This window comes from Hippoglossus hippoglossus, chromosome 17, assembly GCF_009819705.1.
Source record: "Hippoglossus hippoglossus isolate fHipHip1 chromosome 17, fHipHip1.pri, whole genome shotgun sequence".
In the NCBI taxonomy this organism is placed as follows: domain Eukaryota; kingdom Metazoa; phylum Chordata; class Actinopteri; order Pleuronectiformes; family Pleuronectidae; genus Hippoglossus; species Hippoglossus hippoglossus.
The window spans coordinates 5,701,277-5,729,205 of record NC_047167.1 but is presented as its reverse complement, the minus strand read 5'-3'; the positions used below and the strand labels follow the sequence as shown (position 1 = coordinate 5,729,205).

Here is a 27,929-nt window from a genome sequence, read left to right as displayed (position 1 = left end):
ACCTGTAGCCTTGAAGTTGGCTCCTGAGTATTTTATCCTTCTCCGGTCACTTTCTCCATCACTCTCGCACCCTGACTCATTGGGGGGGGGGGGGGGGGGGGGGGGGGTGGCCATACAGCCAGCACACCTTTCAACAACTTCTCTCCGCTTGTCTTTTCACTCGAGCTTCTAGTCGATTCTCAATATTGTTAATTGTATCCCTCTTCCTCCTCCTAACTCACCTCTCCTCACCTCCGACGCCTCCTCACTACCCACATCTAGTCTCTATGATTAGTGGAAATAATGAGATGCCGGTCTGTTGCTGAGACACTGCTTCTCAAACAGAGCCTGATGCAAAATGAGCTCAGTCGTATTCACACAGGCGACAGCAGCCAGACACTGGCACAGTGAATCGGACCACCACAGTTTTAATGCTGAGTTTTAGTTTGAGAATGACACTGTGGAAATCTCAAAATGCCTTTCAAAATCTAAAACATTTGATATTTGTAAGAATTTAACAATCCAGCTATATCATGTCACTTAATGAGCGTTAGAGGTGCTGATAAGCTGATTTGTTAACATTCAGACAAAGCCAGGATAGCTGTTTCCACTCTTTACGGAACTTATAAGCTAAGTCGGCTAACACATTAATCTAGCTTTACCATAAAAACACGAGACTGATATCTATCTTCTCATCTAGCTCTGCAAGAAAGCAAATAGGTATTTACAAAGATGCTGTTCAATAAGTCTGTACCAACCTGTAGCAGTTGTTGTGGAACTTGTTGTAAGAAGCCATGGTAATGAGCCCACCCCAGGCACAGCCCAGAGAGTAGAAGATCTGTGAGGCAGCATCTCCCCACACCTGCAAAACAAACCCACACACAGTCAAAGGTTGTGCAAAGTTGGAGAAAGAGCAGTTTCTACTTCCAGTTGATTTATCCCTGTGTCTCTGTGAGTGTTACCTTTGCGTCAAGAACCTTGTGCCACTGCGGAGTCAGGTAGTACTTGATGCCGTTGACGGCTCCATCCAGGGTGATGCCACGGATGAACAGGATGGTCAAAACCAAATAGGGGAATGTGGCTGTGAAGTACACCACCTGGATACGCACACAAACACACACAGCCCCAAGACAAGGTGGTGAAGTCGATTGGAATTTGTGACAACAAAAAATACCAAAGGGACAACAAAGTTATAAATGTCCAAATATATATATATATATATATATATATATATATGTGTGTGTGTGTGGGGGGGGGGGCCCATGGGTCAAAACTGCTTTTTGAGGACAAAGACTTGGTTTTTGGGTTCAAGGGACACTTGGGTTAACGTAATCACTATAAACAGATTCTGCATGTGAATATGTAGAATATGTAGGTGAGGGAAATTCATGTGTAGATAGTTCTTAATAGAGAAATGTTGTCTGGACCCAAAACTCCTACAAAAAGTATCACTGTTTGTGTTTTGTGTGGAGAAACACTCAACTCGTTTGACAAAAGAAAAACAGTCAACAACAAACACAATCGATATCTACACCGGAAGCTGAAAAATATTGGCCGATGCCCCAAGAGGCCAATTCGTTGACAGACAGTAGCCGATGGGCACTGAGGTTTGGGTTCAGGTAAGGCATTAAATCATGAGGGTAAAGGTGGGGTAAGGGGCTAGGTTGGCCTCACAGGGATAGTGTGTGTGTGTGTTTGTGTGTGTGTTTGTGTGTGTGAGACGCTGACCTTTCCAGAGGATTTAACACCCCTGATGAGACACAGAAAGACGACAAACCAGGACAATGCCAGACAGCCCAGGATGGGGAGACGGACCTCTCCAAAGTTTCCAATACCATCAGAGATGTTCAACACATAGTGTCTGAGAGACAGAAACATACATTAGATATTATAGACACTATAGATATTTAAATATTTTGTATTAACAAGGCTTACGTTTTCTATTTCAACGAGAGGGAAATTTTAAGAAAACAAACGCTAAAAAAGAAGTCTAGCTTTACACTTTTCACTCCACTCGGTGTTGCAAACATTTCATTCTCCAGCAGAAACATATAATACTTCAAGGAGGGCCTCCGGGCCTTGGAATTTTCATTACTGGCAACGACTCTGCCTTTCCCCTGATATTTGTCTTTGCTTGAGGCAATAAAAGTGTTGCAGGTGTTTCAGAAGTGACCAAACACATTCGGTGTAAAGTTATTCAATGGCTTTTATGTGGCCTGTGTTGCTATGAAAAAGTGACTTCTGGAAAGTGACACTGAAAAACATTATACGTGATATGCATGCAGTGAGGATAATTACTAAAACCACCAACACATCTTTATATCTGCCTCAGCTATTTTTCTCGACGTGTTTTTGCAATGTCAGTGCAAACACAATAAGAATTGAATATATCATTCAACAATGTGGGTAATTGTAAAAGATCTACTCATTTTATAGGAGTTTTATATAGTTGGGTTTAGAGCAGCAAAAATGTGAGGGTTTTAGTGGTGTAAATGCCTGATGGACTAAAACTGTTAAATCCACCGCGTCAGGAATGTCCGATGAACTGTGCAAAGTGCCAGAGACACACAGCAGTGTCGGGACATCAGATTTGTCCTGACCTTCAAATGTGCTTTGTCCATTTTTTTTGCTGTGTCCATGCCCAGTGTGTCACACAGGGCATGAAGAAGGACAGGTACAATTAGGTTGATCGGAATCGTTGCCCATTCTTCACGTGCAAAAGCCTCTAGCTCAGTGATGTTTGATGGCTTCCGTGCTGCAACTGCCTTCTTTAAATCCCACCAAAGATTTTCAATCGGATTTAAATCTGGTGATTGAGAAGGCCACTCCAGGACGTTCCAGGATCTTTTTCTGAACCAAGCTTTGGTTGACTTGGAGGTTGTGCTTGGGATCATTGTCTTGTCATTGTCTGGAAAGTTCAATGATCACCAAGGTTTAATTTGTCAACAGAAGGCATCACATTCCTCTTTAAAATGGTCTGGTATTTCTGGGAATCCATGATGCCAGGTACACGATCAAGATTGCCAGTTCGTGCCGCAGAAAAACAGCCCCACATCATCAATGACCCACCTCCATGCTTGACCGTGGGGATGGTATTCTTCTGGTCATAAGCCTGGCCTTTCGCACGCCAGACATACCGCTGGTCCATATGTCCAAACAGTTCCAGTTTGGTTTCATCAGTCCATAGAACTGTCACCCAAAACTCTGTAGTCTTATCCAAATTCCTCCTGGCATATACTAGTCGACTTTTGATGTTCCTTGTGGTCAAGAGTGGAGTGCGTCTTGGAGTCCGGCCATGAAGTCCTTGTTTATTCAGTGCACGTCTTATAGTTGCCACTGAAGCACATGTACCAGCCTTCATCAGGTCATCCTGTAGGTGTCTTGCAGTCACACGGGGGTTTCTCTTAGTTGTTCTGACTAAGTTGCTAAGGGCCCTTGATGAAATGTTGGGCTTTCTTCCCCGGCCAGGCAGGTTTGCAGCTGTTCCATAAGCTTTAAACTTCCTTATAATGCTCCCAATGGTGTCTCTTGGAATATTACATTTTTTGGAAATCTTCTTATACCCAAGGCCCTTCAGGTGTGAGGAAATAATCTCCTCTCTCAGCTTTTGTGGAAGCTCCTTTGTCTTTCCCATGATTGCAACTCACCTTGAATACCTTCATGGGTGGGGTTTATATATGCATCACAGCTGAAGCAAATGACGGATCACTATAGAGTTCCCAAAGGCTTAATTATGTTTCAACTCCACTTTAGGCCATAAAAACTGTCAGACAGCTTTAAAAACAACAATATTATATAGGGGTTGAATAATTGTGACATGGCTATCTTAACAAAACATACTGTTACACACAAATACTACATCATGCATTTTCTGTGTTGATTTTATGTATCACTCAACTCATAAAGAAGTCGTCCGAAGCAGAATCTTGCTCTTTGAAAAAACTTTAATTGATAAATCCTTAAAATCTTTGGGGGGTTGAATATTTCTGTTTGCAACTGTATATACATATGTAATGAAAATGTGTATATAAAGGAAAAGAGACCCTGACTACTATCGAAAGAGTAGACATTTTTGGATTGACATAAAAAAATCTAACCCAACAGGTACAGGTGAAGCAGTTTGTACTGGGCTGAAGATTCATGGGTAATTGTAAAGCATAACAACTGGCCCAACACAATGTTGTCTCTGATAGAGCTTAAATGTAACAGTTACACAACTGTTACTGGTCTCTCTCTCTCTCTCTCTCTCTCTCTCTCTCTCTCTCTCTCTCTCTCTCTCTCTCTCTCTCTCTCCCCAAACAAACAAAATTGTATACGGTTGCATCATACATTATTATGTACTATTTCAACTATTTCAAAACTGGCGGACGTAATGGACGTGAGTCATAATTTGTTTTGTGAGTGCGTGATGTTATTTAGTTGAGTCTAAACTGCGGTGAGGCTGGCTGTCGCTGCAGATTGCTCAAAAGCTGCTGCGCTTTCAGTCAAATCTAGTCCAAATATTTAAATGCTTTCTGCAAACACGGGTCATGTTTGAGGAAAGCTTATCTGCAGGGTCTGTTTTGACCGGGGTTTCGTAGGAAAGGCCGACAGGACAGTCCAATGAGGTTAGTTGCATAACCTGGGAAAAACTAAATGCACACAAATACTAGAAACTATGAAAATTATGTTCTTTGGATTATTTGCTTTAATTTTGGCTTTGGGAGTTACATTTTATGCAAATGTACACATTACACAATATGTCATTTTTGTTCATGAAGGTCAGATTATGTTGTTTTTACCCAGTCTGAGTTTACAGATGTGTCCGATTGGATTTCCTCACAGACAGACTCCAGACAGTACGAGTTGGAAAAAACACCTCTGAGACCATCATCCTGAACACTGGGGTCCCCCAGGGTTGTGTTCTGAGCCCTCTGTTGTTCACCTTGATGACCCGCAACTGTCGTGCCAAGAACAATTTGAATCACATCATCAAGTTCGCAAGATGACACAACAGTGGTGGGCTTCATCAGCAACGACGACGACTCAGCCTACAGAGAGGAAGTGAACCAACTCGTAGGTCTGGTGTGACAACACTAACCTGTCACTGAATGTCAACAAGATGAAGGAGATCACTGTTGAATTCAGGAGGAAGCACATGATACATACTCCACTTAAGATTCATGGCAATGCTGTGGAATCAGTGAGAAGCACCAAGTTCCTGGGGGTGCACATCACGGATGACCTGACATGGACTACAAGCACAACTTCCCTTTTCAAGAGGGCACAACAGCGTCTTCACTTCACTTCCCTCACAACTTTCTACAGAGGCCCTATAGAGAGCATCCTGACCAGCAGCCTCTCAGTCTGGTTTGACAGCTGCTCCGACTCGGATCAGAAGTCCCTCCAGAGAGTGGTGAGGACGGCAGAGAAAATCATCAGAACCCCCCTCCCATCTATATAGGATCCACTCCGGACACGCTGCTTTAGCAGAACCACCAAGACAGTCAGAGACTCAACCCACCCAGACCATGGACTGTTTCACCCTCTGCCCTCTGGCAAACTCTACTGCAGCATGCGGCGCAAGACTGACAGACTCACCAAGAGCTATTTGCCACAGGCCATAAGACTACACAGTTCCCTATAACAATACAAATATGCTGGTCTGATGATTGTTCATCTGCTGAACACACACACAGGCAGAGACATATATTCAGCTCCCATAAACTCATATCTTCCAAAATGCTGCTATATTTTTTGGTGCAATAATTGAATGTTTCACCAATGTTTCACCACTCGAGCACCGGATTGAGTATCTCACCAGTGTCAAGTTTACATTACTGTTACAAGTTTACTTTACTTTTTACTGTTACTCTACGAGAAACAGCAAAAGAGCGGGAGAGAGAGAGTGAGCAGAGACAGAAGGGGCTGAATGCATCTATGAGCTGTGTACAGACCTACAATGAAAAACAGATTGCATTCAGGAAATCATTAGGTGGTGGTCAGTGTTGATAACCACATTTGGGCACTGAGAAGTGTCAAAATATGTTTGCCTCTTTGTGAAGATGTAGCGGGTCAGAGGACATGAAGCTGACTGGACGGTCCTTTTCCATGTGGCCCACATTTGCGTTCACACAACAGGAAGAATGTGGCTAAATGCGTCCCAGACCGCCTGTAAATGTGGTCTGAGTGATCGGATCTCAGGACGCGTTCAGGACGCATTTGGGTGCGTTCAGACCTGAACTTAACGCTGACCATTTGTGATCGGAGCACCCAGGAAGGATGTTAATACCAGGTCTGACTGAGGTCACTAACAAACACAACTAATATATATTGCTTCAGTGTTCTAATAGTACAAGTCACAATGTCCTTGGTACAGCCAGTACTTACTTCCAGTACTCCTCACTGGGGCTTGTCCTCTTGGTGCGGTTGACCACCTCGGTCACCCCCGCCACCAGGCTGGTGGTGGCATTGACCAGGCTGCTGTTGAGCGGGTACCCACTGCCCAGCACCCCGGTGCAGTCCGCCGTGTTCCAGGGGTTGTTGCAGTAGGTCCATGGCAGCAGGTTGGTCATGGACATGAAAAAGTAGTAAAATGCGATACAGATGACCACGTTGTAGTAGATGCCGATGTATGTGGACACCACCATCATGCCGTAACCGACACCTGAAGGGAAAAGAAGAAGGGATGAGAGAAAAATGGAGGAACATCACTTCTATTCAAGGTGACATGAAAACAAGCAGCTATAATCTGTTATGATAATACAACCTCTCACCTTTACCTCAACCTTCTTATGATGCACATGATCTACTAGTTAACAGAAATCAGCAGAATCAATGTGCTACACTCTCAACACGCACACGCACACGCACACACACACACACACACATTGGCCTTAACTTATCCTCGGCCATCAATCAACACTAACCTTTGAACATGGGGCTGATCCTCCAGACTCCCAGACATCCCTGGCTGGCGAACTGACCGAAGGACAGCTCGAGGAAGAAGAGAGGAATGCCGCAGAACACCAGCATGATGATGTACGGCAGCATGAAGGCACCTGGAGGGGTGAAACAACAGGACAAAAACTCAGTCACTCTCTTATTATGAGAAGCTGCACATAATATACTAAGCTTCCCAATCTGCATAATGTGAGTGCTTCATTAAGGTTGACGTGTGGGCATTTCCTGTGAGTCCACAGACAAACACATCAGCCAAGCAGGTAGAAACGATGCCATTTATCTCCTGCTGTTGTCTGGCAGGGATAATAACTGGTTTAAAGGTAGATGAGAGTTACAGGTAGCATGAAAAAGAAGAACTAAAGATTTGCACACTAACTACATGATAAAGTTATAAAATCACATGTAGGCAAGACAATAACCACTTTAGAAATCTGCAAAATATGTGCAGTACATATAATATTGTACAGAACGCAAGAAGCAGGATTACACTAAAACTACTGGACAGATTTCCACGTAACTTGGTGTAAGGATGTGGTATGGGTCAGGTAAATCCCATTCAATAGTTTTTCAACATTTTCATTGATTTCTGTGGGAATAAGAAAGAAGAATATTCCTGGATCTTGATGAAATTAAATACTCCTTACTAAGGGCACTGATATTTATGAGTGTGTGGAATTTGGTGCTGATCCAAGTAAAAATCTGAATCTTGTGAATGTAAATGTGGTTTCATTAGGGGACTGTTGGGCCTTGGTAAGGGTATATACCATTCTAGTTTGTTGGCTAGGTTGTATGTCAGCAAGATTATGCAAAAACTGATTTCCTCAGAAAGTAATACTACATAAATAAAACCTGTGACACGTCATCTAGCCTGTCATCGGGGTATTTCAAAAACACAAAAAGATAGAAAAAACCTCATCTGTCACAGTAACGTCCCCTGAGTGAGCAGAGAGGTCACTAAATGTGCAGCTGAGTCTGTTCACCGGTGCAGAAACTCTCTGGTGGTTCAGACTGGACCAGAAACCAGACATTCATCTATAGGGAATGTCTGTAGTGGGTGTGTGTGTGTGTGTGTGTGCGTATGTCTGTTATTTTTTTTGTTTGTCTGTATGCGAACTAGGTCATCACAACCAGCTGACACTGTACAATATCAGAACCTTATCACTGTGTGCGTGTGCGTGTGTGTGTGTGTGTGTGTGTGTGTGTGTGTGTGGGTTTGCGTTGCTGGTAAAGCTCAGCTCTCCTGATCCTTCATAAAACCTGCAGCTGTGTGTGAGTTCACGTGCAGCCCACATACACTGAGTCCTTGTGAGGGACTGCAGGTCGGCTACATGCGGAACACTGATCCAAATATCTGCAGCATAAACCCAGGTGAGAGAGATGTCAAAGACGGATCTGAGTCATCGAGCGAGATAACCTTGCTCCTCTAAGAGATACTAAGTCATAGAATTCAATCCGGAGTTTTTCGGATGCACTTGACGCGGGAACAGAAAGACTCGGCAGCAGAGCACGAATACAGTCTCGCCTCATCCTGTTCTTTTGCCTCGACTACACAGCGAAAGCAGCACAACAGCAGCTGGATCCATTCTATGCTCTCAGACACATTTTGACAGCATTCACAGCCCAATAAACAATAATGCTGTTTCACTAAACGTCCTGCCGAACGCGCGGCTCTGGATGTATAAAGCCTGAGCTATTATGTGGCTGGTGCAGACAGCTGCATTGAGTGCACTTACAATGGAATATGGCTGACACATCTGGCCTGTCTGATGATGTAGACTGTGAAGATATTTTATTTTATAACACAAAAATACACATTAAGACTCAATTAGGAGGATTGTGCCGGTAACTGTCTATATACAGCAACACACATATCCCTGCTGTATGCATGTATAAATAAATCAAAGCCATATACTGACATTTACAAAGGAACTGTTGTATTTGGTTGTTTTGATCGTGGTTACCTCCACCAATAAGGAAGTTATGTTTTCAATGCTGTTTGTTTGATTGTTGGCAGGATTACAAAATACTGAACTGATTTTCTTAAAACTTGGTGGAAGGGTGGAGTAAGGACCAGGGAGGAGCCCATGAACCTTTAGAGCAGATTTGTTAAAGGGGGTGGGTACAGGAATTTCTTTCCACTTTCTCCAACATTGCAAGATAGAGTGCTCTTCGAATTAGCTAGCAACCACATCCCAAACACTCGAGTTTTAATGCAGTATGTCTGTAGTGTGTAAAGAAGCTAGAACTTGTACACAATTTAGTAGTTAATTTATTAATAGCTGGTGCAAAACAGGAGAACTACTGTAGCTGTGCACCATTTCCTACAGTGCATATTCTCCCTATATATTCTATAGACTTGTTTTTACAAACTGGTTAGGGTGAGAGCCATTTTAAGTCAACTTTATTCATCAGTACTTTACATTTGATTCTGTGGTCATGCCTAAAATATTGCTTAATGGGGCTTTTAAGTGTAACTTATAGTTTTGGCTGAAGTACCTCCTATATAATATATATATATACTGTACATAAGACATCAAAAATAGCAAAAATAAATAAATAAAGAAGAAATAGTTCCGGCTTGTGCTTAGATCCATTCTGCTTGTGCTCAAACTGTGCGCTTGCATAATTTGTTGCTTGGACAGATTTCGATCGCTGCAGCGTCATCTCTTCTCGCACTCATGCTACTTCAATGCGTGTCTGAAATGTCAAAACAAGTCTGTGAAAATTGCCCAACTAACGGAACGCCAGGTTGACAAATGAAGATTGTCTCTGGTGTTAGCCGAGTGTGAAATAAAGCTGCGGAGGGCAGAGGTGCATGAATCTGTTTAAACCACCTCAACGGGACACAAGGAAGTAGATCCACAACGAGGACGGGACTATTTCACTTCAACATTACACCTGGCCTGATTGGGTAATTTTCACAAACCTGTTGCACAAAAAAAAGAAAATTGGAGATAAGAAAATCCAAGAGCAGAGGGGAAATCTGACAGCACAGGAGCAGCGTATGAAGAGTGAGGAGAAGAGCTGCAGCTGTGACGCAGGAAAATGTCCAAGCAACAAAATATCGGCGTGCACAGTTTAAGCACAAGAAGAGCAAATCTAAGCACAAGCCGGACACTTGAGTGCGAGTGCAGGGTTTTGAGTGAAACATTACGTACACACCTTTCCCTGCTCATCAGTTGATTTGCTTTATAAAGAATCAATCTCTTTTTTTGCTTCATGTTCCCTTTATGCAAGTTGTAAGTTTGTATATGTACCTGCCAGCAATAATAAATCAAATCAGTAACAGCCCAAGAGAAAGGAGCGAAGCTCTATGAGGAAACACATACCGCCTCCATTTCTGTAGCAGAGATATGGAAACCTCCAGACGTTGCCCAGGCCCACAGCATAGCCCACGCTGGTGAGGACAAACTCAATCTGGTTGCCCCAGTTGCCTCTCCGGAGGTTTTCATCCTTCTTCACAGGCTCGCCTGGAACTGCTCCGTTCTGCAACAAAGACAGGGAGAGAGAGAGCGACAGGGGTGAGTTCAGGTGGCAGGGAGGCGAGTGTGTTCCTGAGATAGTACTGCAGCAGCAGAAGGTCCAGCTACTATAAGCAGGTTACAACACACCTCATTAACAAGCGAAAATCAGAGACGGATGTTCCGATGGAGACGAGTCTCTTCAGAGGCCTCATTTATCGTGATTATAAATATAGTATTAAGAAAACAACGGTGAATATTAAAACATCTTTGGGGGCCGCATGTGGAGTTGAATCATTCATGTGGCACTGCTCGCACTCCGTTATTGAATATTCTTGTTAAAATACGATCTCCTCCACCCAAAGTCTGGCATAAGGTGGGCGCGCTGGAGCAGACGCGATGTAAAGTGAATTCAGCGCCTTAAGAACAGCCCATAAGCATTTGGTCTTGTCGTCCTGATTTGCAGCCTCTCCTCTCCTCTGCTCCCTCCATCACTCCATCTGCTGGCATCAGATGGTCCCTCTCCCCTGACCTCCTCCGTAACCTCAGCTGTGTCCGACCGTCTGTCCGTGTGTGTGTGTGTGTGTGTGATTGAGTGTGTGTGGGTGTGTTTGTGGGTGCACATGAAGGCACTCGTGCTCTTGCAGAAAAATAAATAGTGCAAATAATAATTTGTACGCTCTTTTTTGTAAAATGTGACCTCAGGTAGTTGGAGTGTAAATAAAGATCAATTCATCAGCCATTGACAAATAAATTAATTCATGATCTTAGCTTTTTTTGTAATGTAAAAATTCAGAAGAGCTTAATTTAAATTTGAAAGAAGTTACATTTTTTAAAGTTGTAATCTGTAGTACTTTAATTGTAATTTTAAATAAGGTGAATCTCTGCAGAATTTTTGAGGTGGTGGTGTGTATCTTTAGTAAGGATTTGTTGTTATTTTCAGACATGAGCTTTGGAGAATATTTGCACAATTGGGGCCCAACTTTCTCCACAGTTTTCCTTTCACACAACTCGGCAGGAGATTCTCCACTCAGACACCGACATCTCTGGAGAGCAGGCGGAGGCAGGACATATTCATTCTGCTGCAGATATCACATGTTTTTGTTTACAGCACATCGACGCCGGCGTTGGCGTTCATCACCGAAACTCTCTTGACATCTTCGTCTGTATCTTCTGCATGTATGGTACCACTTTTTCTTCCAGAGATATTTGTCATCTTTTTGTTTTTTTCAGTTTCGTGTCGGTCGCATGTTAAGACGTCATCAACACTGCCACTCAGTTGTGGGGCATCCTGCAGAGGACCTCCTGCGTTCTCACTTGAGCTCATTGTGTTTACCTGGGGGGCCAGCGTCCAAAACTCTGCATTCTCACATACAGCCTATCCAGAGAATTTCCGGTGATTATTCGGTGAACAGTGCATGTCTTTTTTTTGGCGTTTTCGTCTTTATTTGACAGGACAATGCAACCGTGAAATGGCTTAGGTCGGTAGAAAACCTGTGGCTGCTACAGGAGGACTTAGGTGCCTGTCAAATCAACTTGTATTAAAATATGACGATAAATGGTCTGAAAAATACAAACAGTATTTGCTCCCTCTATCCTGTGACCTCAGTGGCCAAATATTCAGGTGCACAGATGATCTCAGTCTTGCAGAAGAAGCCCAGATTGTTAACTTCACTTAGATTTCTACATGGTAAATGTTTTTTGCCAGTGGAATTTTGTTGCAGATATTGAAAGGTCTAAAGATTTGTTTGAAAATGTACAGCTCTCTGCTGCTGGCTTGTGTGAGTCTATGGCGTCTAAGCCCATGCAGGCTGGCCAGAGTTGTGATTGACACAATAATACAAACTTCAGTCGTGCTGCCCGTGTTATCTGTGTGTAGCAGAGTCTGCGTTTCTGGGGCTCGTCGAATGAATGGCCTCATATTTTCTGTGAGAAAAGCTTTCAATCTGACAAAAAATGTAAATACTGGTCATAAATACACACTTTTCCAGGGAGGCTGAAAAAGAGCGTTTCTGTTGAGAAAAGAAAAGAAATCTGTAGCTACATGCATGTTTACTACTACTCGTAAAGCGATAACAGAACATTTTGTGTGCATAGGTTGTTACAAAACAGTTTGAATAAGGCAATAAAATAATTTATATATTATTTATATTTATATATTAGTATATAACACACACACACATCTCCCGAATGAATGCACTACTTCCGAACCAGAGTGAGAGTGAGACATCTTGTTCATCAGCCAAAAAAAAGAAGAAAAACAGCAACAACCACAACAACTAAGAACCACATCCACATTTTGCCCCCACGGTGCCGTAGTTCAACTCTGAGGCAGCGCCAAGCCTGAGTAATGCAAGCGAGAGAAAAAAATTTGGACAGCAAAACAGCAACAACCACAAAAAACAAACAGCCGCCATATTTTCCCCCCAAAGGTTCATAGTTTGCCTTTGAGTCCGACTGTGCTCTCATGTTGGGGGGGGCAAAATAAAGAGGCTTTCTCCTGCATCCTTGACCGAGGCTGCGGGTGGGACGGACACGGAGGTCAGCCCACACACGTGTTGCTGGCGAGGAGTTGCTCAAAGTCACAGCAGTGCACGAGGAGAGGCCCCCGGCCGCGAGCCTGCTGTCCCAGCGGGCCACACATTATGGCGTCATCGCCCGGGGGTTGACTTTGGAACAGTTCAGGAAAAAAAACAGCATGCAGCTGTGTGGATTCTCGCCAGACCTGACGCTCGCCTCTGCATCTTGTACATACGACTGCCCCATCACACACACACACACACACACACACACACACACACACACACACACACACACACACACACACACACACACACACACACACACACACACACACACACACACACACACACACACAACTCAACCTGATTTTGTTTTTTCATTTGCCAGAAATAATATCCATATCTACATATATCCACAGATATCTAGTAATAAAGATAGAACACTTGAGAACTATATAAGGAACAAAAAAACAACCTTCTCTTTTTTTCTCTCTTTACTTAATCATCCTAATCATTTCAGCACAGCCACAATAAGAATATAAAACATTTTCAGATCTCAACACAGTCTCATAATCCAAAGGTAAAAGTTCTTTCTACGCTGATCATAAATCTGTCCTGTAAAATGCAGACGTACCCCTTTCTCCAGCGACAACAGCCTCAGACAGAGGCAGCGCAGCGATCACATGTCACTTCTCTTGTAACTGGAATAGCATTTGTTGTGTTACTCTTCATATTGAAGCATCCAGCTACAGGAGAAGCCTGGCCAACAAGTTCTCACAGAGAATGTGAACTAGGTAAAGCCAAAGTAGAAAAGGCAGAGGTAGAAAATTGATAGTCCTAACTGATAGTAAACAATGAGAGATTGAAGATATTTATAAGCTTTTTGGGGGGGTGGTTTGGAGATCGTCGACATGATCCACGAGTCGGAGCAGAATCCGCCGTGTTGAGGCCATATATTGGCTGAACCGTCGTGGGCAGAAGTCAAAACTTGGAGTTCTTCATGACATCCCTCTCTTCCTTCACTGACCTCGATGTCTGCCTCTCTCTGCCCAGGTGTTGCAGCCTGTGGCGTTGGCTCCCGGGAGCCCCCTGGTCAGTGAGTCAGACACCGACACTCCTCTCTCTCCATATCCCTTCATTTCTCTGTCACGTGCTGCTCTGGGACCATCTGGGCTTTACATAAGACCACACATGTCTTACCCCCTCCGTCTCTCTCCATCTATTCGCTTTGCAACTTTCCTCTCTTTTCAAGGTCTCTTTCGAGTGAGAGCGCTGACTTGGCTGAAACTCGTGTCTCTCGGCTGCTGCTGCTTTAAAAGGAAGCAGCCTATTAGACACATTTAGACACATTGATTGTGGTGAAAAATGTGTGAGTTAAGAGGACTTAGTAACGTGAGATAATGTTTCACAGTGATTTACAAGTAGCCTTCTGCTTACATGAAGCTCTTAAATGGTGTCACTACAAATTTCAGAACTTTCCGAAGAGCGCATACCTCCAGTCCAACAGTTCCCTTACATTCAATCAGGCTGCACTGAATTATAGAGAAAATATAATAACAATAAACCTCATTTATAAAGCACTTTTTCCTAACCATGTCACAAAGTGCTTGGCAGCGAGGCGTTAAACCAAAATATCAAAGACCAGACAAGGCAATAGACAACAAGGTAATTGGCCACATAAGAGCTAAGGCAGTTAACATGACTAAAACTAAATAAATAAAAACTGCATCAATATAAGCAAATCAAATATTCCAGAAAGAAAAAGGAAAAGAAAATCATTTAGAGACAGGATTTAAAAGAAGCTAGAGACGTAGTGTGTCTGAGTTCAGACTCAGATATCAGTCTCAATATGCCAGATTTTTTTCTGGGAAATTGGGGAAAACAACAAAAAAGGCCCATCCGCCAGGTTGCACGTATGGTCTTTGTTTTGATGTGTTATAGGAAATACCAATATTTTATCTTCCAGACTTATTTTTCTTATCCAATCTTTAAAAGCTCTATGTGATGCTCATTAGTGGCGGCTCCCCTTTTCGGAAAATCAACAAGACCTTTCACAGATCTGTTAAGTTTTGTACCATAACGCCAGATAGACAGCATCCCAAAATTCCCATGAAAACAGTCGATAGCATGAGATCGACAGCCATATTCTTCACAGCTCTTTACTGCTGCTGCAGTGTCCATGTCAACTGAAAAGGGCCCCACTGGGATGGAAGTGTCAGTCTCTGCTTTCCAATGACAATAAGGTTTGATTTCTTAGGCGACTGCGTCTTGAGGTCTCAGTTACAATCTTGTGTTACTGACAGTCAAGCTTCAAGTTTCAGGATCAGGCGTCCAACGTTTCACTGATAGCAAATTAAAAAAAATTAATAAAAACAAAACATACAAAAATTTGGTCAATTAATTTCATCACAAAATAAACCTAAAGGATGGTGCACAGGCATTTTGTTTGTTTGTAAGCAAGATACAAATAGATTTTCGTGAAACTTGATTGAGGGATGGGACGTGAGCCAAGAAAGAATCCATGAAATTTTGTGCAGATCCAGGAAAAAGCATAGATTTCAAAGGGGTTTTTTTATATGAAAAAAGAGTGCATACCTTCACAAAGGCCCAACAGTCCCCTTATAAAAACACAATTAAGTTCACTTTATCTGGATCTTTATTTGGATCAGCAACAAATTGTACACAATCACAAACATCAGTCCCCTAAACATCTGATTTCTTTCTAGTTTTTGCATAATCTTACTTGCAAACCAACCAACCAATATTTCCTTGGCAGAGGTAAATGTCATCAAAATCAAACTTATTTCCACTAATGAGTCTCATTTATATATTTGGTGCCAGTTGCTAGATTCACCACAAACACTACAAAATAGTCTTGTTGGCAGTAGCACAGTGGACCAGTGACTCACAAATCTCAAATCATAATCTCACAGGTCTGTCAAACACGCCGACGACTCGAACCCTCCTCCTGTGCAAAGCTCGTCTCGAAAAGGCTGCCAGCTCAGTGACGACAATGAGAATGTGTTGTGCGGGCTCAGACTTAACAGTGACATAAGGTGGGATCAGTGCAATTTACCCTGAGGCACGTCACTCTGCAAAAGACCCACAGGGGTAATGTGACGGGGATAAATGCTGAAGCGTTTGTAGGCGGCGAGGATGAATGTCACTCGCCAACAGGCACAGGACTGTTGATGTAATAAATGTGGAGATGTGTGGAAGTGAAACAAGACATCGATTTAAGAACATAAACATGTTTAGCTCCTGAAAATGTGAAGGTAAACAGCTACAATGTCCACAATCAACACTGTTTACATGAGTATAGTTCAGGGGCGGATCCAGAGGTGGGGCCAGGGGGCCTCTGGCAGCTGAAATCTGATTGGCACTGTGGAAAAGCTAAAGGTATTGGATAAAGAGTTAAAATACTTGGGTAAAAGCATCATATTGAGAGGTGAAGCTAATAGTTTAGTTTGATAATGAATGAAAAAAGTTGGTTAATAAATAAAATAAATAGGTTTAATAAATAAATAACATGGTTAAAGAGTAAGGAATAAATAATGGATAAATACAGGGCGGGATCCAGGGGGGGCACTGGCCCAAGCTGAAATCTGATTGGCCCCTGAAGTGCCCCTGTCCTGTCAGTAGCCGTTTTATTAAATAAACCAGTTACTTACTAACAATACTAATAATAAATATGATAATTTTTTTAAGTACACAATGCGCTTGAAAAAGAAAAAAAATTCTAAATATGTTTGATGATGCATGGCTTTGCTCAAAGCTATAAATCTAACAGGAATCAATAAATGACTTAAACATGCACCTTAATGAATCAGGAATTGTGATGGATGTTGGATATATAATTGGCCCCCCTGAGTTAATTGGGGCCCCTTTAAGGCCCCTGATTTAGAAAAATCCAAGATCTGCCACTGGCATAGTCCTGTCACCTAGTAATCGACAGCCCCACTGTCTGATATTGTAGTCGTAAAGCTCTGTCAGAATGCGTTATTGGTGTCAATCACTAACGTGTTATTTTGGAAAATTAAATTTTTAAAAAATAAATACATTTGATTGTAAAGAAAAGAAAATCTAAGATGCTCTTTCCCCCTCGTGTTTCCTCTCGACTCTGCTGCCTCCTGGCACTTCAGCTTTGTAGACAAACACACACTCACTCACACACACACTACACGTACAGTACATCTCCACACACACACAGGACTGTTTTGACAGACGAGTACGGACTGTTCAAAAATCTGCTGACAGCTGCAGCCATGTCTGTAAGAGATACTGTCCACTGGAGTGTAGCAAGAACTACTCACTTACTCTTGGCTTGTCACCTCGCGTGTGTGCATGCACACACACACACACACACACACACACACACACACACACACACACACACACGCACGCACGCACGCACGCACGCACAGTCTCCACACTCCTTTTCTTTCCTTCGATGATGATCTTGGGACTTACTGTAAGTTTGGACACTATAAAAAACGATATCTGCCTGAGAGAATCTGTGTGTTACAAAATGCTTCTCCCACTTTGAAAGCTTATTAAATTATCTTCTCTTGATTTAAAAGTTGCATCAAAAGTGTCGCAACAATTGCTGTAATTGCTCTGAGAAGACAGTCGGTACATTTCTGCAAAGGCCTTCTGCAGGTTGAACTTAGTTGAGATGGTGAACGCCGACTGTGTCGTTTCCTGTCTGAGTGAATATCCTTTAGCGACACCTCCTACTGAGCGATGGCATTTTACTGACAACTCACAGGGCGAGCTGTCTCAGGCTGCACACGTCTCCCGAGAGGACGGTTTGAGTTGCTCTTTTAAGAAAAACATTTGAACATTTTATGAACATTGGGTAGATATCGGGATAAAAGAGACTGAGATCACACCTGATCCAAAACATGCATAGTTACAAGAGTGTGTCCTCAAACTGATGGTGTTGTGTAACGTGCCACCTCATGACATTATTCATTTTCATAAAACAGGCTTTAATGTGCCGTGGTCACAAGGCAGAACATGACTCCTGGGTCAAAACTGTCTCTGCTAATTACTTTAGAAACTGGTAAGTGATGTTGAACTGGGGAACTAATCAATGTGTATGGGTCTGCGGTCCTGATCCAAAATAATAATAATCTTCATTTATTTTTTCAAAGCACAGTTCCAAAGTGCTTCACAATAAGCAAGGCAATAAATCAAAAGGCTTTCTGGTCAAGTATGTTAAGTTGAGTTATTTCTACCAGTTCTTGATGGGTGACACTAGTGGAGATATGGTGCCATATTTAGTATATGGGCTGGAATACAGACGTCACTGGGCGTTTGGCAGGTCATCTGTATTTGACTGATATGCACACTACAAAGTTGCCCTTTAATGCAGGGAGGGGCTCATTTGCATTTACACTGCCCCATATATCTAAACACTGCAGCTCCAGCCCATATTGCATTTCAGGTGGTACGTAGCTGTAGCGCTTTGGAAAAGGTGAGTTTACTTGATGTCTGTTCTTGTATTGAATCATTCAAAGGCATGGAGGAGGTGCTGTTTGAAACATGGAGGAGGTGCTGTCAGAATCTGATGATACTGTGAGGAAATAAGACCTAAAGCTGTCCAGTATTTCACGTCAGCGTGAGTTTTCCATGACATTCTTATATACTTTTCATGAGAGAGCAAGGTGTCTTCAGCAGCGGAGACTCTCTGACAGGAAGTCTTTTTAATACTAGACGTGAGAAACAACTTTAACCAGTAGTGCAAATTGGGGACGGAAACATGTTTCACTTTCCTGCGAGACAAGCAAAAAACAACTTGTCATTTAGCAGAGGCTGCCCCAGCCGCGGTTATTTAAAGTGGCACACATAATCTCCCCTCGCTCCACCCACACACAGTTTAGTAAACATGTCTGTGACTGAATCCACTCGGCTATTATCGGACAAAAAGCCCACCGGATCCCCCCAAAAACAGGCGGCTCAAAGCTCTCATTATGAGTGGGCTGCGAGGTGAGAGTAATAGGCCTTAAGACAGCGTAGACCGTGGCTTCTCAACCTGCTACCACTGGGGCCACATACCAAAAGATCCCTTTGGGCAGGGGCTGAATAAATCCCTGTCCACGGCTGATTAATTGAAACCAATGGATGGGGTGTCAGGAGGAGGAGAGAGGAGGAGGAGGAGGGGAGAAAGTGGAGCCCTGTCAGATGAAGGGTGGGATAGATGGCCGCCCAGAAGTTCAGGGTCACTTTCAGGTTACATCACTTCATACATTGAGAAAGTTGCCCGGCATGTCAAGCATCCACTTCACACTCGATACTACGAGGCATCTAGTGCTGACATACTACACTTTCAGGAGCACTTGTTGCTCTGGCTGCTGGTTGAAATTACACCTCCACATGATGCAGTTGAGCATGTGAATACAACAGATGCAAAAATTTGAAAAACAAACAAACTAAAAGACTACAAATATGAAAAAAAAACGATGCCAATACACGCGGAAGACACCCACGAAGATGTCAAGAGAGTTTTTGGTGATAAGACCCGACGCCGGTGTCGGTGTGCTGTAAAGAAAAACACGTGACCTCCACAGTGGAATTTCCACGTCCTGCCTCTGCCTGCTGCACCACCCCTCACCTGAACACTTCAAACTACTTAAGTATGCACAATTATCCCCTAAACTCTCAGGCTATAAACACTGTTGAACCTGTAAAGATATAGATGCGACACACTACTGAACCACTTTGTCTGAAGCATGCTGAACTACTCATCTCATGTCAAACATCCGAATTTAAGCTTCTGGTCCACAGCTACATTAAATTCCTCTTCAACATAAATAATTTGGTATTTCAGTCACATCACTAACATCATTAAAAGCTGTGTCATCCAGCTCCTTACCTGCACATGATTCTCCATGGTGATGCAGAAGCTGCATCAGCCCTTCAGATACTCCCCAAAACAGTCTGATGACTGACCCACTTCTCTACCTCCTTGATACTTAAAGTTCCAAACCTACAAGGCTGGAATCTTCAAATGCCTTCCCTGGGGGAAGGGGAAAGGGGTCCGGCTGTATGGGTGTCTTTGTAAGAAATAAAATGTGGGGGGCAGGGCTGAGGAGGGCCAGGAAGGGAGGGTGCTGTTGGGGCAAAGGGCAGGAGGTCTGCCATTGATATCCATAATCAGCAGGAATTGGAACTTTGCTGCACGAACAAAGAAAGATAGATAAAAAAGATAGGAGAGTGCGAATAAATGTTCAAATGGGGGCTGACATGTTTATATGTTCAAGTATCCTACTTGCATGTGGGCAGGTGCTACAATCAAAGAGTTATTTTGAGAAAGATTGCCTGAGATTAACACCATGATGATTCCACAATTGTCACTAGATTTTCAGTCCTGTCTACGTGTGCCAGCTACATGAAAGATCCATGTTCATACCAGGTATTTGTTTTTTTATTTTTTTGTATCTGCAAAGCACCAATGTGCTCTGACAGTCTCTTTTACTGTCCATTGTCTGCGGGTGCAGGATGACAGCCCCGCGTTAAAGCATGGTGAAGATAAGCTCCAGATCCAATTCAGGATGGGGCTGTTTTCTAATGAAACAAAGGGATTACACGAGCACGGGTGAACGACAGAGATGGGAAGTAGAGGCAGCAAATGAAAGCTCTGCGAGGGAACGGCGGGGTGGCGGAAAAGGAGGAAGAGAAGACGAGTCGGAGACAGAGGGGCAGTGATGGCTGATGTGTGCAGGCAGGTCGAGCTGGAGCCACTGCAGCCGTGTGCACCCACCCATCCCCACCCACACTCCTCCACCCCTCCGCCCCCTCTCTTGCTTGTTCACTCATTTGCTTAACAAGTTCATTTGTGCGTGGGCTTGCATCAGGGTATGGCTGTCAAGTGATGCGCGAGACTGGCCTGCGGGAACTGTTGGCCCTCGCAAGCTGTTCACCTGCATCCCTCTCACCCCTGCCCACCCTCCCACTCACTCACTCACACACACTCACACACACGCACACACATGTCTGTTGTATGAGTAAATGGTTTGTAAATTCTAGTTCAAGCTGCAATATTTCCAAGATATCAGCTGCGGAGCTGATACTGAAATAGTTTGAAGGTTTGTTTAGCTGATTGCAGAGCAGAATAACAGTTTACTGCTAGCTGATTAACTTAAAATTTGAGATTAAACTATGTCATTGATCAAGAAAAATGCCAAACATCTTGTAATTGAAGCTCAAATTTGACAATTTCCGAAATTCTGGTGACTTATTTGAAGGTAAACCAAAAGGTAATTGGGTTTTAGATTGTTGCTCAGCCAAATAAAGTATTAGGAAGACGTCACATTGGAGTTTGTGATGGTCCTATTTCCTGTATGGAGGCTGCAAAGACTCATTTTTCTAGTCTTGATGACAACTCAAAGCTCTTTACATGCAGTGTTCCCATTCAACCATTCACACAGGGTTCAGGGTTCAGTGTCTTGCCCATTGGCCCTTCGGCAGGCAGAATGGGGGAGATTGGGATTGAACAGTCGACCCTCTGGTTTGTGGACGACCAGCTCTAACCCTGAGCCATAGCCGAGTCATATACCAAATCAGCTTGACCTTTGAAGACGACAAGTCCAAGTCACTTATTATTTTGTTCCATGACAACCTCCCACTCTCTGTATTGCTTGTGTCATAGATCAATAAGTGGAGAAAATCTGATATTAAAAAATAAAGACATTTCATATAAAGCTGTTTCTGTCATTTTTGATTATTTGTATTGTTACGGGAGCATTTTTCTCTCATAGACAAAAATCAAAGTAATATCAGAATGAATCTAATACATTTTTAACAGTGGCCCTCAAACTTACAAGCCCCCATTATTGATATTTGCTTTAGAGGTCCATCTTTCTACATTATTTTCTCTTCCTCTCTTGCTAATACAAACATACATAAGACTCCATCATCAGTCTTTCGCCATCTGACTTGTTTTCCCCTCATTGTGTCAGCCTTCTTCACCTGAGGAGTTGGCCTCAATCCTCACTGCTGCTTCAACCGAAGTGTGCAAACACACACCCACAAGCAGCCTCAACAAGCATTACCCGCCCTTTTCCTCTGGTTCCCTGCTAACACGGCAAGCTGCCTCCACAAGCCTCATCATCAACTCTTTTCTCCACTGGTTTTTGCTTCCCACAAATCCGTGACAAAGCTGATGAATAAGCCTCATCAGCCTTTTTCTCCTCACCCCGGTTTCAAAGATGCTTAATTTTCCTTCTGCAGCTTGCAGGTTAGAGCACTGTATCATGTTTGATTACTGGAGAACACAGACTGTAACAAAGCATTACTAACAGCCTTTGACCATGATCTCCGACTCGAACAGATGTTGTGATGTGAGCGTGTTCGGATTCTGAATTAATCCTAGTAGCGTACACTGAATTATAAGCATGTGCTGGAATGTTTGAAATTCAAAAATTGATTTCAGGTCAACTATTCCTACTAATTAGTTGCAATATGGTAACATAACCTCAAAGCTTGTGTGGACACATACAAATGAAGGACATGATGCCATGTTAATCAGTGAGGTAAGATGGTATTGAAGAGCAAATTGCAGTTGTTACATATGTATCTATTACTGCCATAAATCTAAAACCTGGATTCATCAGTAAATAAGACTTCATCCAGTCATTGCCCAATACACGTTTCCCTTCCAGAGAAGTGGTTTAGAAACTATATGTTCACATTTAGTCTGCCTCATCATTCTTTTGAAACAATTCAAACTAATTCAGTTTCTATGTTGCTCTAAAATAAATACGTATTCATATTGTTTATATCCTGAAAGGATGACCCACATCAGTCAGAAAGCAAAGTAGCGTTGACTGTGGCACAGTTGGCTGAACCTGCACAGTCAGGTCATTACAGTCCAAAGTCTAAGCTCATATTGCTGCGTGGGTTGAATGATATCTATCCCATGCTGCCAACCTGGACCGCACTAGCCTGAATCTAAAGCGGCATGCTAACAAGAGTGAACTCACAACAATGGCACAGTTATTCTCAGTTTGTGAGAAGTCAACTAAATGGGGAACTGCAACAGTGTGGTACAGTGAAAAGTCAGGGATTCCTAAAGCAACTAAATCTTTATGTTTGTGCGAATGCCATTTAAAGGTGACTATCCATCTTCTTTTTTCATTCTGGCTTTGTCTGTCTTATTAGTTTTTTTTGTATCTTGACCTACAGTGATAACTATACAGATTTGCTTATATTTGAATATAAACTTTGTCAATGTCACACCCAATCCAAAAGGCTTCAGGCTTAATGCTGTTTCCCTATGCCACTGATGGCAATTCACCTTTGCCATGACCCCCACATTCTTAAGTTGGGGGTGTTGTAGCCTGAAGAAGGTAACTGTAGCTGGGCTAACCTCAGTATCACTGAGTCAACACTCTAAATAGCCATGGAGTGCCGGTGAAAGAGCAGCTGCTTTTCCTACTCACCGCTGTGCAATGGGGTTAAAGGGATATATGACTAGGGCTGCAAAGGGGTGGAAAATTTCCGGTAAATTTCCGGAAACTTTCCATGGGAAGTTAAGCTCGGGAATTTTGGAAATTTTGACACTTTTTTTGCAAATGTTAGCTTATAACAGGTAACTTAAATGTAGTTGAAAACAAGACTAGCCAAGCCTAGCTCAGCTGGACCCTGGATGCAGCTAGTTGGGAACATTGTCTGCCAGAAACGTAAACCTATGACTTTCTGTTGTTTTTGAACGTCTTTGTCATTACCTAGCATATTGATTACTTGTTACACTGAAGCCATGTTCATTTTAATACCAAGTTTATTTGTATACAGTAGGCTAACTTTTTACAGCAGTGAGAGTAGGATGTATGTATGTCCACACAAAAGTACACCATCACCTCGATTACTCGCGGCTGTTGGGGTCCATCAAAGAAGCGAGAGTTGGGCTACTCTACTCTGGGCTAAAAGTCATTACCGCAAATTAAAGGCTGAGCAATAAAAACGTCATTCAAAACGTGTATGGAACACTGTGTTTCTTTGCAAAGGATGTAGCTAGCTATTGTAAACCAAATTGACAGAATTAATGGATTGTTTTATTTTTCTCTCAACCCGACATGATCAAATGCGTCAAATGAAAGTCCGAAGTCCTCTTGTCCGAGAAAGCACGTTGTATCCATTATTGATTGACAACGCAAACAGGTGACTGTATTTATAGTCCACAGGAACAAAATTGTCTTGCTGGCAAGTGGCTAACGTTAGCAATTCTAGATCTTGCAGCATGATCGTGGTTAAAACAACCAAGATCATGGTTGATCATGGTCGATGACATCATCAACATCGCTTTCTCCTCCGCTGAGCCACAGGAGACATTTAACACCTGTGAACTACTTCCCATTAACTGACGTTTATGTGTGAAACTACTTCCCCTTTGCACTTTACATCCATTTCCTCTAAAGTAAAAATATATTCAGAAACCACCAATACTCATCTCCAACATACTGTCACATAGAGGAAACTGCTGAGGTCAGATTTTCATATTTAAGTCCATCGTTCCTGCAGGTTTTGATAAGTTTTCACTGACCGGGTTCTATCCTGAGATCCACATAGAGACGGTAGAGTTCTACTCACAAATGGATTAAGTCAAAAATGTCATTTTTAAAATTTGTATTAGAAATGTTTGCATGCATGTCTGCTTATGACAAAACAAAATGTTTATATTTATGTCTGTATATGACAAGGTAAATACAGTTAGTATAAATTACCCCAAAGTTTCCAGTTTATTCCCATTAATTCCCGTATATTCCCGTTAATTCCCATGGAAAGTTTCCAACTTTGAATATTCCCGGAATTTTGCAACCCTATATATGACTAAGTTATAATTTGTGGTGTTTTATCACTGTTGTTATGACTGCTTTATCAATCCCCGCCAGTTCTTATCAGGCAAGACAGGAAAGACAACAAATATCACAGATAACAAGAGACGAGCAGGGACTGTGGGTTGAGTTGAGTTGTGAGTGGAGCTCGACCGTCTTGCGATGGGATCCCAGCAGCCATGATACCTGTCAACATGTTGACTTTCCGAGCCAGGATATTGCGAAGCCATCTTTGAACTCACCTCATTTTGATCTCAACAACACACCAACACAGCTGACAAGTTTTGTTCTGAATAGTTAGTTGTCTTGCAATATGGCGACAGAGCAACAGACATATAAACACCTGCTAACGTACTGACGGACCATATTGGGCCATGGTGAGACAAAAACACAGACGCATGAGCGGAAAACAATGCCATCCCGTGTCTGCTTATAAAAAAATGACTCCAATAGATACAATTAGGTAACAGACTGACACTGTGATAAGAGCAATACCAAGGTGTTGAACCACCTTAAGGTCTGAACCCTTTAACCCCAGTCAGAGACAGACGCATCTCTCCCGTCTGTCTGCCACCAGCAGTTGTCTGAGTCGCTGTCATTTTTAGCGCCCCCATGCTGAGAAGAACTTTCTGAGGTAATGACCCTGCAGTTTCTCATTTCACTTTAGTTATTTTGCTGCTTTGAGCTTCTCTCAGTAGCTTGTTTTCCACACAGTGATCATCACAAATACTTTTAGCATTTAACTATATGTACTTTCATTAAAACCACACATACTTTTCAAAAATCTTTAAAAAAAAGATATAGTACAGAAGCTTTTAGCATTAAGCTACACATAGATGTACTACACAGGTTTCTGGAGCATTTCAGAAGATAAGCCTCACAGCAAGAAGGTTCCCGGTTCGAATCCCAGCTTGGCCAGGGTTCATTCTGTGTGGGGTTTGCATGTACTCCTGTCAGCATGGGTTTTCTCCGGCTTTCTCTCAAAGCACAAAGACATGCAGTTTGGGGATTAAGGTGACTAGAGACTCTAAATCCACCGAAAGGGTTTATGTGTGTGTGTGTGAGCAGTGGTTTGTCTCTGTGTATTGACCCTGAGATAAGCTGGTGACATGTACCTCGCCTCTTGCCCAATGTCTCCAGCTCCCCCGTGACCCCTTACAGGATAAGCGGTATAGATAATGACTGACTAAAACCTGATATAAGCAGTCTTTCCTCCTATTTCATGTGCCGAGCTAACAGACTGCTAGCTGTTGCCATATAACAGAGCTATTCAATTACAAATTCAGTTGGGCCAGATTTTCAAACCAAGAAATTTAGCTGGGCCAGACATTTTCTTCGGCTGGTAAGCAGCAGGTAATGACAAATTTTAAACCAACACAACTGAATGTATTGGAAAACAACTGTTTATTCATTGTTTCCCTATAAAATTTGGTCACAACTGACACAGGCACATCAAAAAGTGCATTAAAAAACTATTGCTGTATGGCGAGCAGTCTGCAGGGGGGATTTAGAAGGGGCATTTCAGAAATAAACATTCAATCCCAGAGGACACAATGTAGTTGCATGTTTGGGTAAATTTTGCATTAATTTGGCAACTATCCCAATAGCAACGGCAAGCTGTTCCCAGTTTGCTCCAGCTCTGATTTGTGCCTCTGACTAACCTGCTCTCCTCAGAAAGTAGAGGATTGTGGGTCATTCATGGTATTTCGAGCCATCTGCCATTCCAAACATATAGTCACAACATAACACTGTAATAATGTTAATTTGTCCAGGAGACTCCCGTGTTTCTATGAGAAGAAAGATTGAGGATTTACAGTAGCTATAACAAAATGGTCATATAGGATTCAAATGGGGAAAATATAACCAAATGCTACAAACAGCAGTTTGTCACACTTGGCTTGCATATCCATTCACATTTATGTACCCAGCAGGTCAGTAACATTTCCCTCCACTCCTTCATCCCTCCCTTCAGCTGCCCACCTCTCCTCTCAACAAGCTATAGTCCGCTGGTCAGCTTCTCATCCACCCCTCCTGTCAGCCATCATCAGCCATTAATTCCTCCAATTTATCCACCAAACTTCGCAACTATCTGTCCACACAACCACGAGTGTATGCTCAGTTTACTGTGTGTGGTTTGGTACGACCGTGTGCTTCTGCAAGGCAGCTGTGAGCCCGCAAGCTTGACTTAGTGAAGTCAGAGGGAGACTAAAGGTTAGAGCCACCACAGGGAGATGGACAAGGGGCGCGCACACACACACACACAAGCACGCACATCTATTTCTGACTCCCTTTTCCACATGTGTCTGTTCCCTTGCTTGCTGAGCCTTGGTGCAGTGAGTAAACACAGCTACTTTGCACTTCCGCTCCATAAACTGCAACACCTGCCCCCAGATGGGCAGAGTTTGTGTGCGAGTGTGTGTGTGGGCCCCTGCTGGCTCCCTACGCTAAATGTAATGTACTGAACTGCATATCGGCAGCTGTCATCACCTTATATATGACAGCCATGGACAGCCAATTCCAAGTCATGACACATCCCTGATAACATGTAATATTTAATATCCCTGTCAAAAAAAAATGTCTCTGCAATTAGAACTTAGACTCACCCTGCTAAACAGGCACTGAACTGACAGCCTGCAGGGCTGATAGGATAAATATGTCCACATACATTCATATAAGAGACATAAAAAGAAAAGGTAGGTGTTTAAAGACAGCGGCACCCTGGATGAATGCCTGCACACTGCACTGGAAGAATTTGTACTTTTCTACACAACAGGCTCCATTAGCTTCCTGGCATGGCACCCTGTGATCCAGAAAATATGCTTATATACAAAGCAATAATCTGGGTCAGTCTGTTAATGCGAGTCATTTTCTCTGAGTTGTCAAACGAGTAGTGATCAGCTAAGATGGAAGATTCTTCAAAAAGCACTGAACAGTTTAAAACTCATAATACTCAAATATCTGCTTGAAAATGATAAAATCCGGTATAATTTCCACAAACTACAAGAAGTCAAAGCAATGACAGAGCAATCAGAGCTGCTGTCTGGATATGGAAACGGGATCTGATCTGATCGTTCCTTTGGGGATGTCAGAGCCAATCACCAGTGCTCAGTTTGCAATTATCAGACCAATCTGAACTCCTTATTACTGCAATAATTAGTCAAGCATGTCTTGAAATCACACATGACCCC

The 27,929-nt window shown here is 42.8% G+C and overlaps 1 protein-coding gene across 6 annotated transcripts in view; it reads right to left on the bottom strand.

Moving 5' to 3' along the window:
- Nucleotides 1-27,929, bottom strand: part of slc6a9 (solute carrier family 6 member 9) — a 74,618-nt gene that overhangs the window by 6,930 nt on the left and 39,759 nt on the right. For 5 of the 6 annotated variants that reach the window (XM_034612786.1, XM_034612785.1, XM_034612784.1 and 2 more), the window contains 6 exons: nt 10,251-10,407; nt 6,888-7,019; nt 6,349-6,625; nt 1,708-1,840; nt 942-1,076; nt 738-841 (listed from right to left, as the gene is read on the bottom strand). In XM_034612786.1, coding sequence (XP_034468677.1) covers nt 738-841; nt 942-1,076; nt 1,708-1,840; nt 6,349-6,625; nt 6,888-7,019; nt 10,251-10,407 — 938 coding nt within the window. Of the gene's footprint in view, nt 1-737; nt 842-941; nt 1,077-1,707; nt 1,841-6,348; nt 6,626-6,887; nt 7,020-10,250; nt 10,411-27,929 lie in introns of all 6 variants that reach the window. The other variant, XM_034612788.1, reaches the window with a different exon arrangement.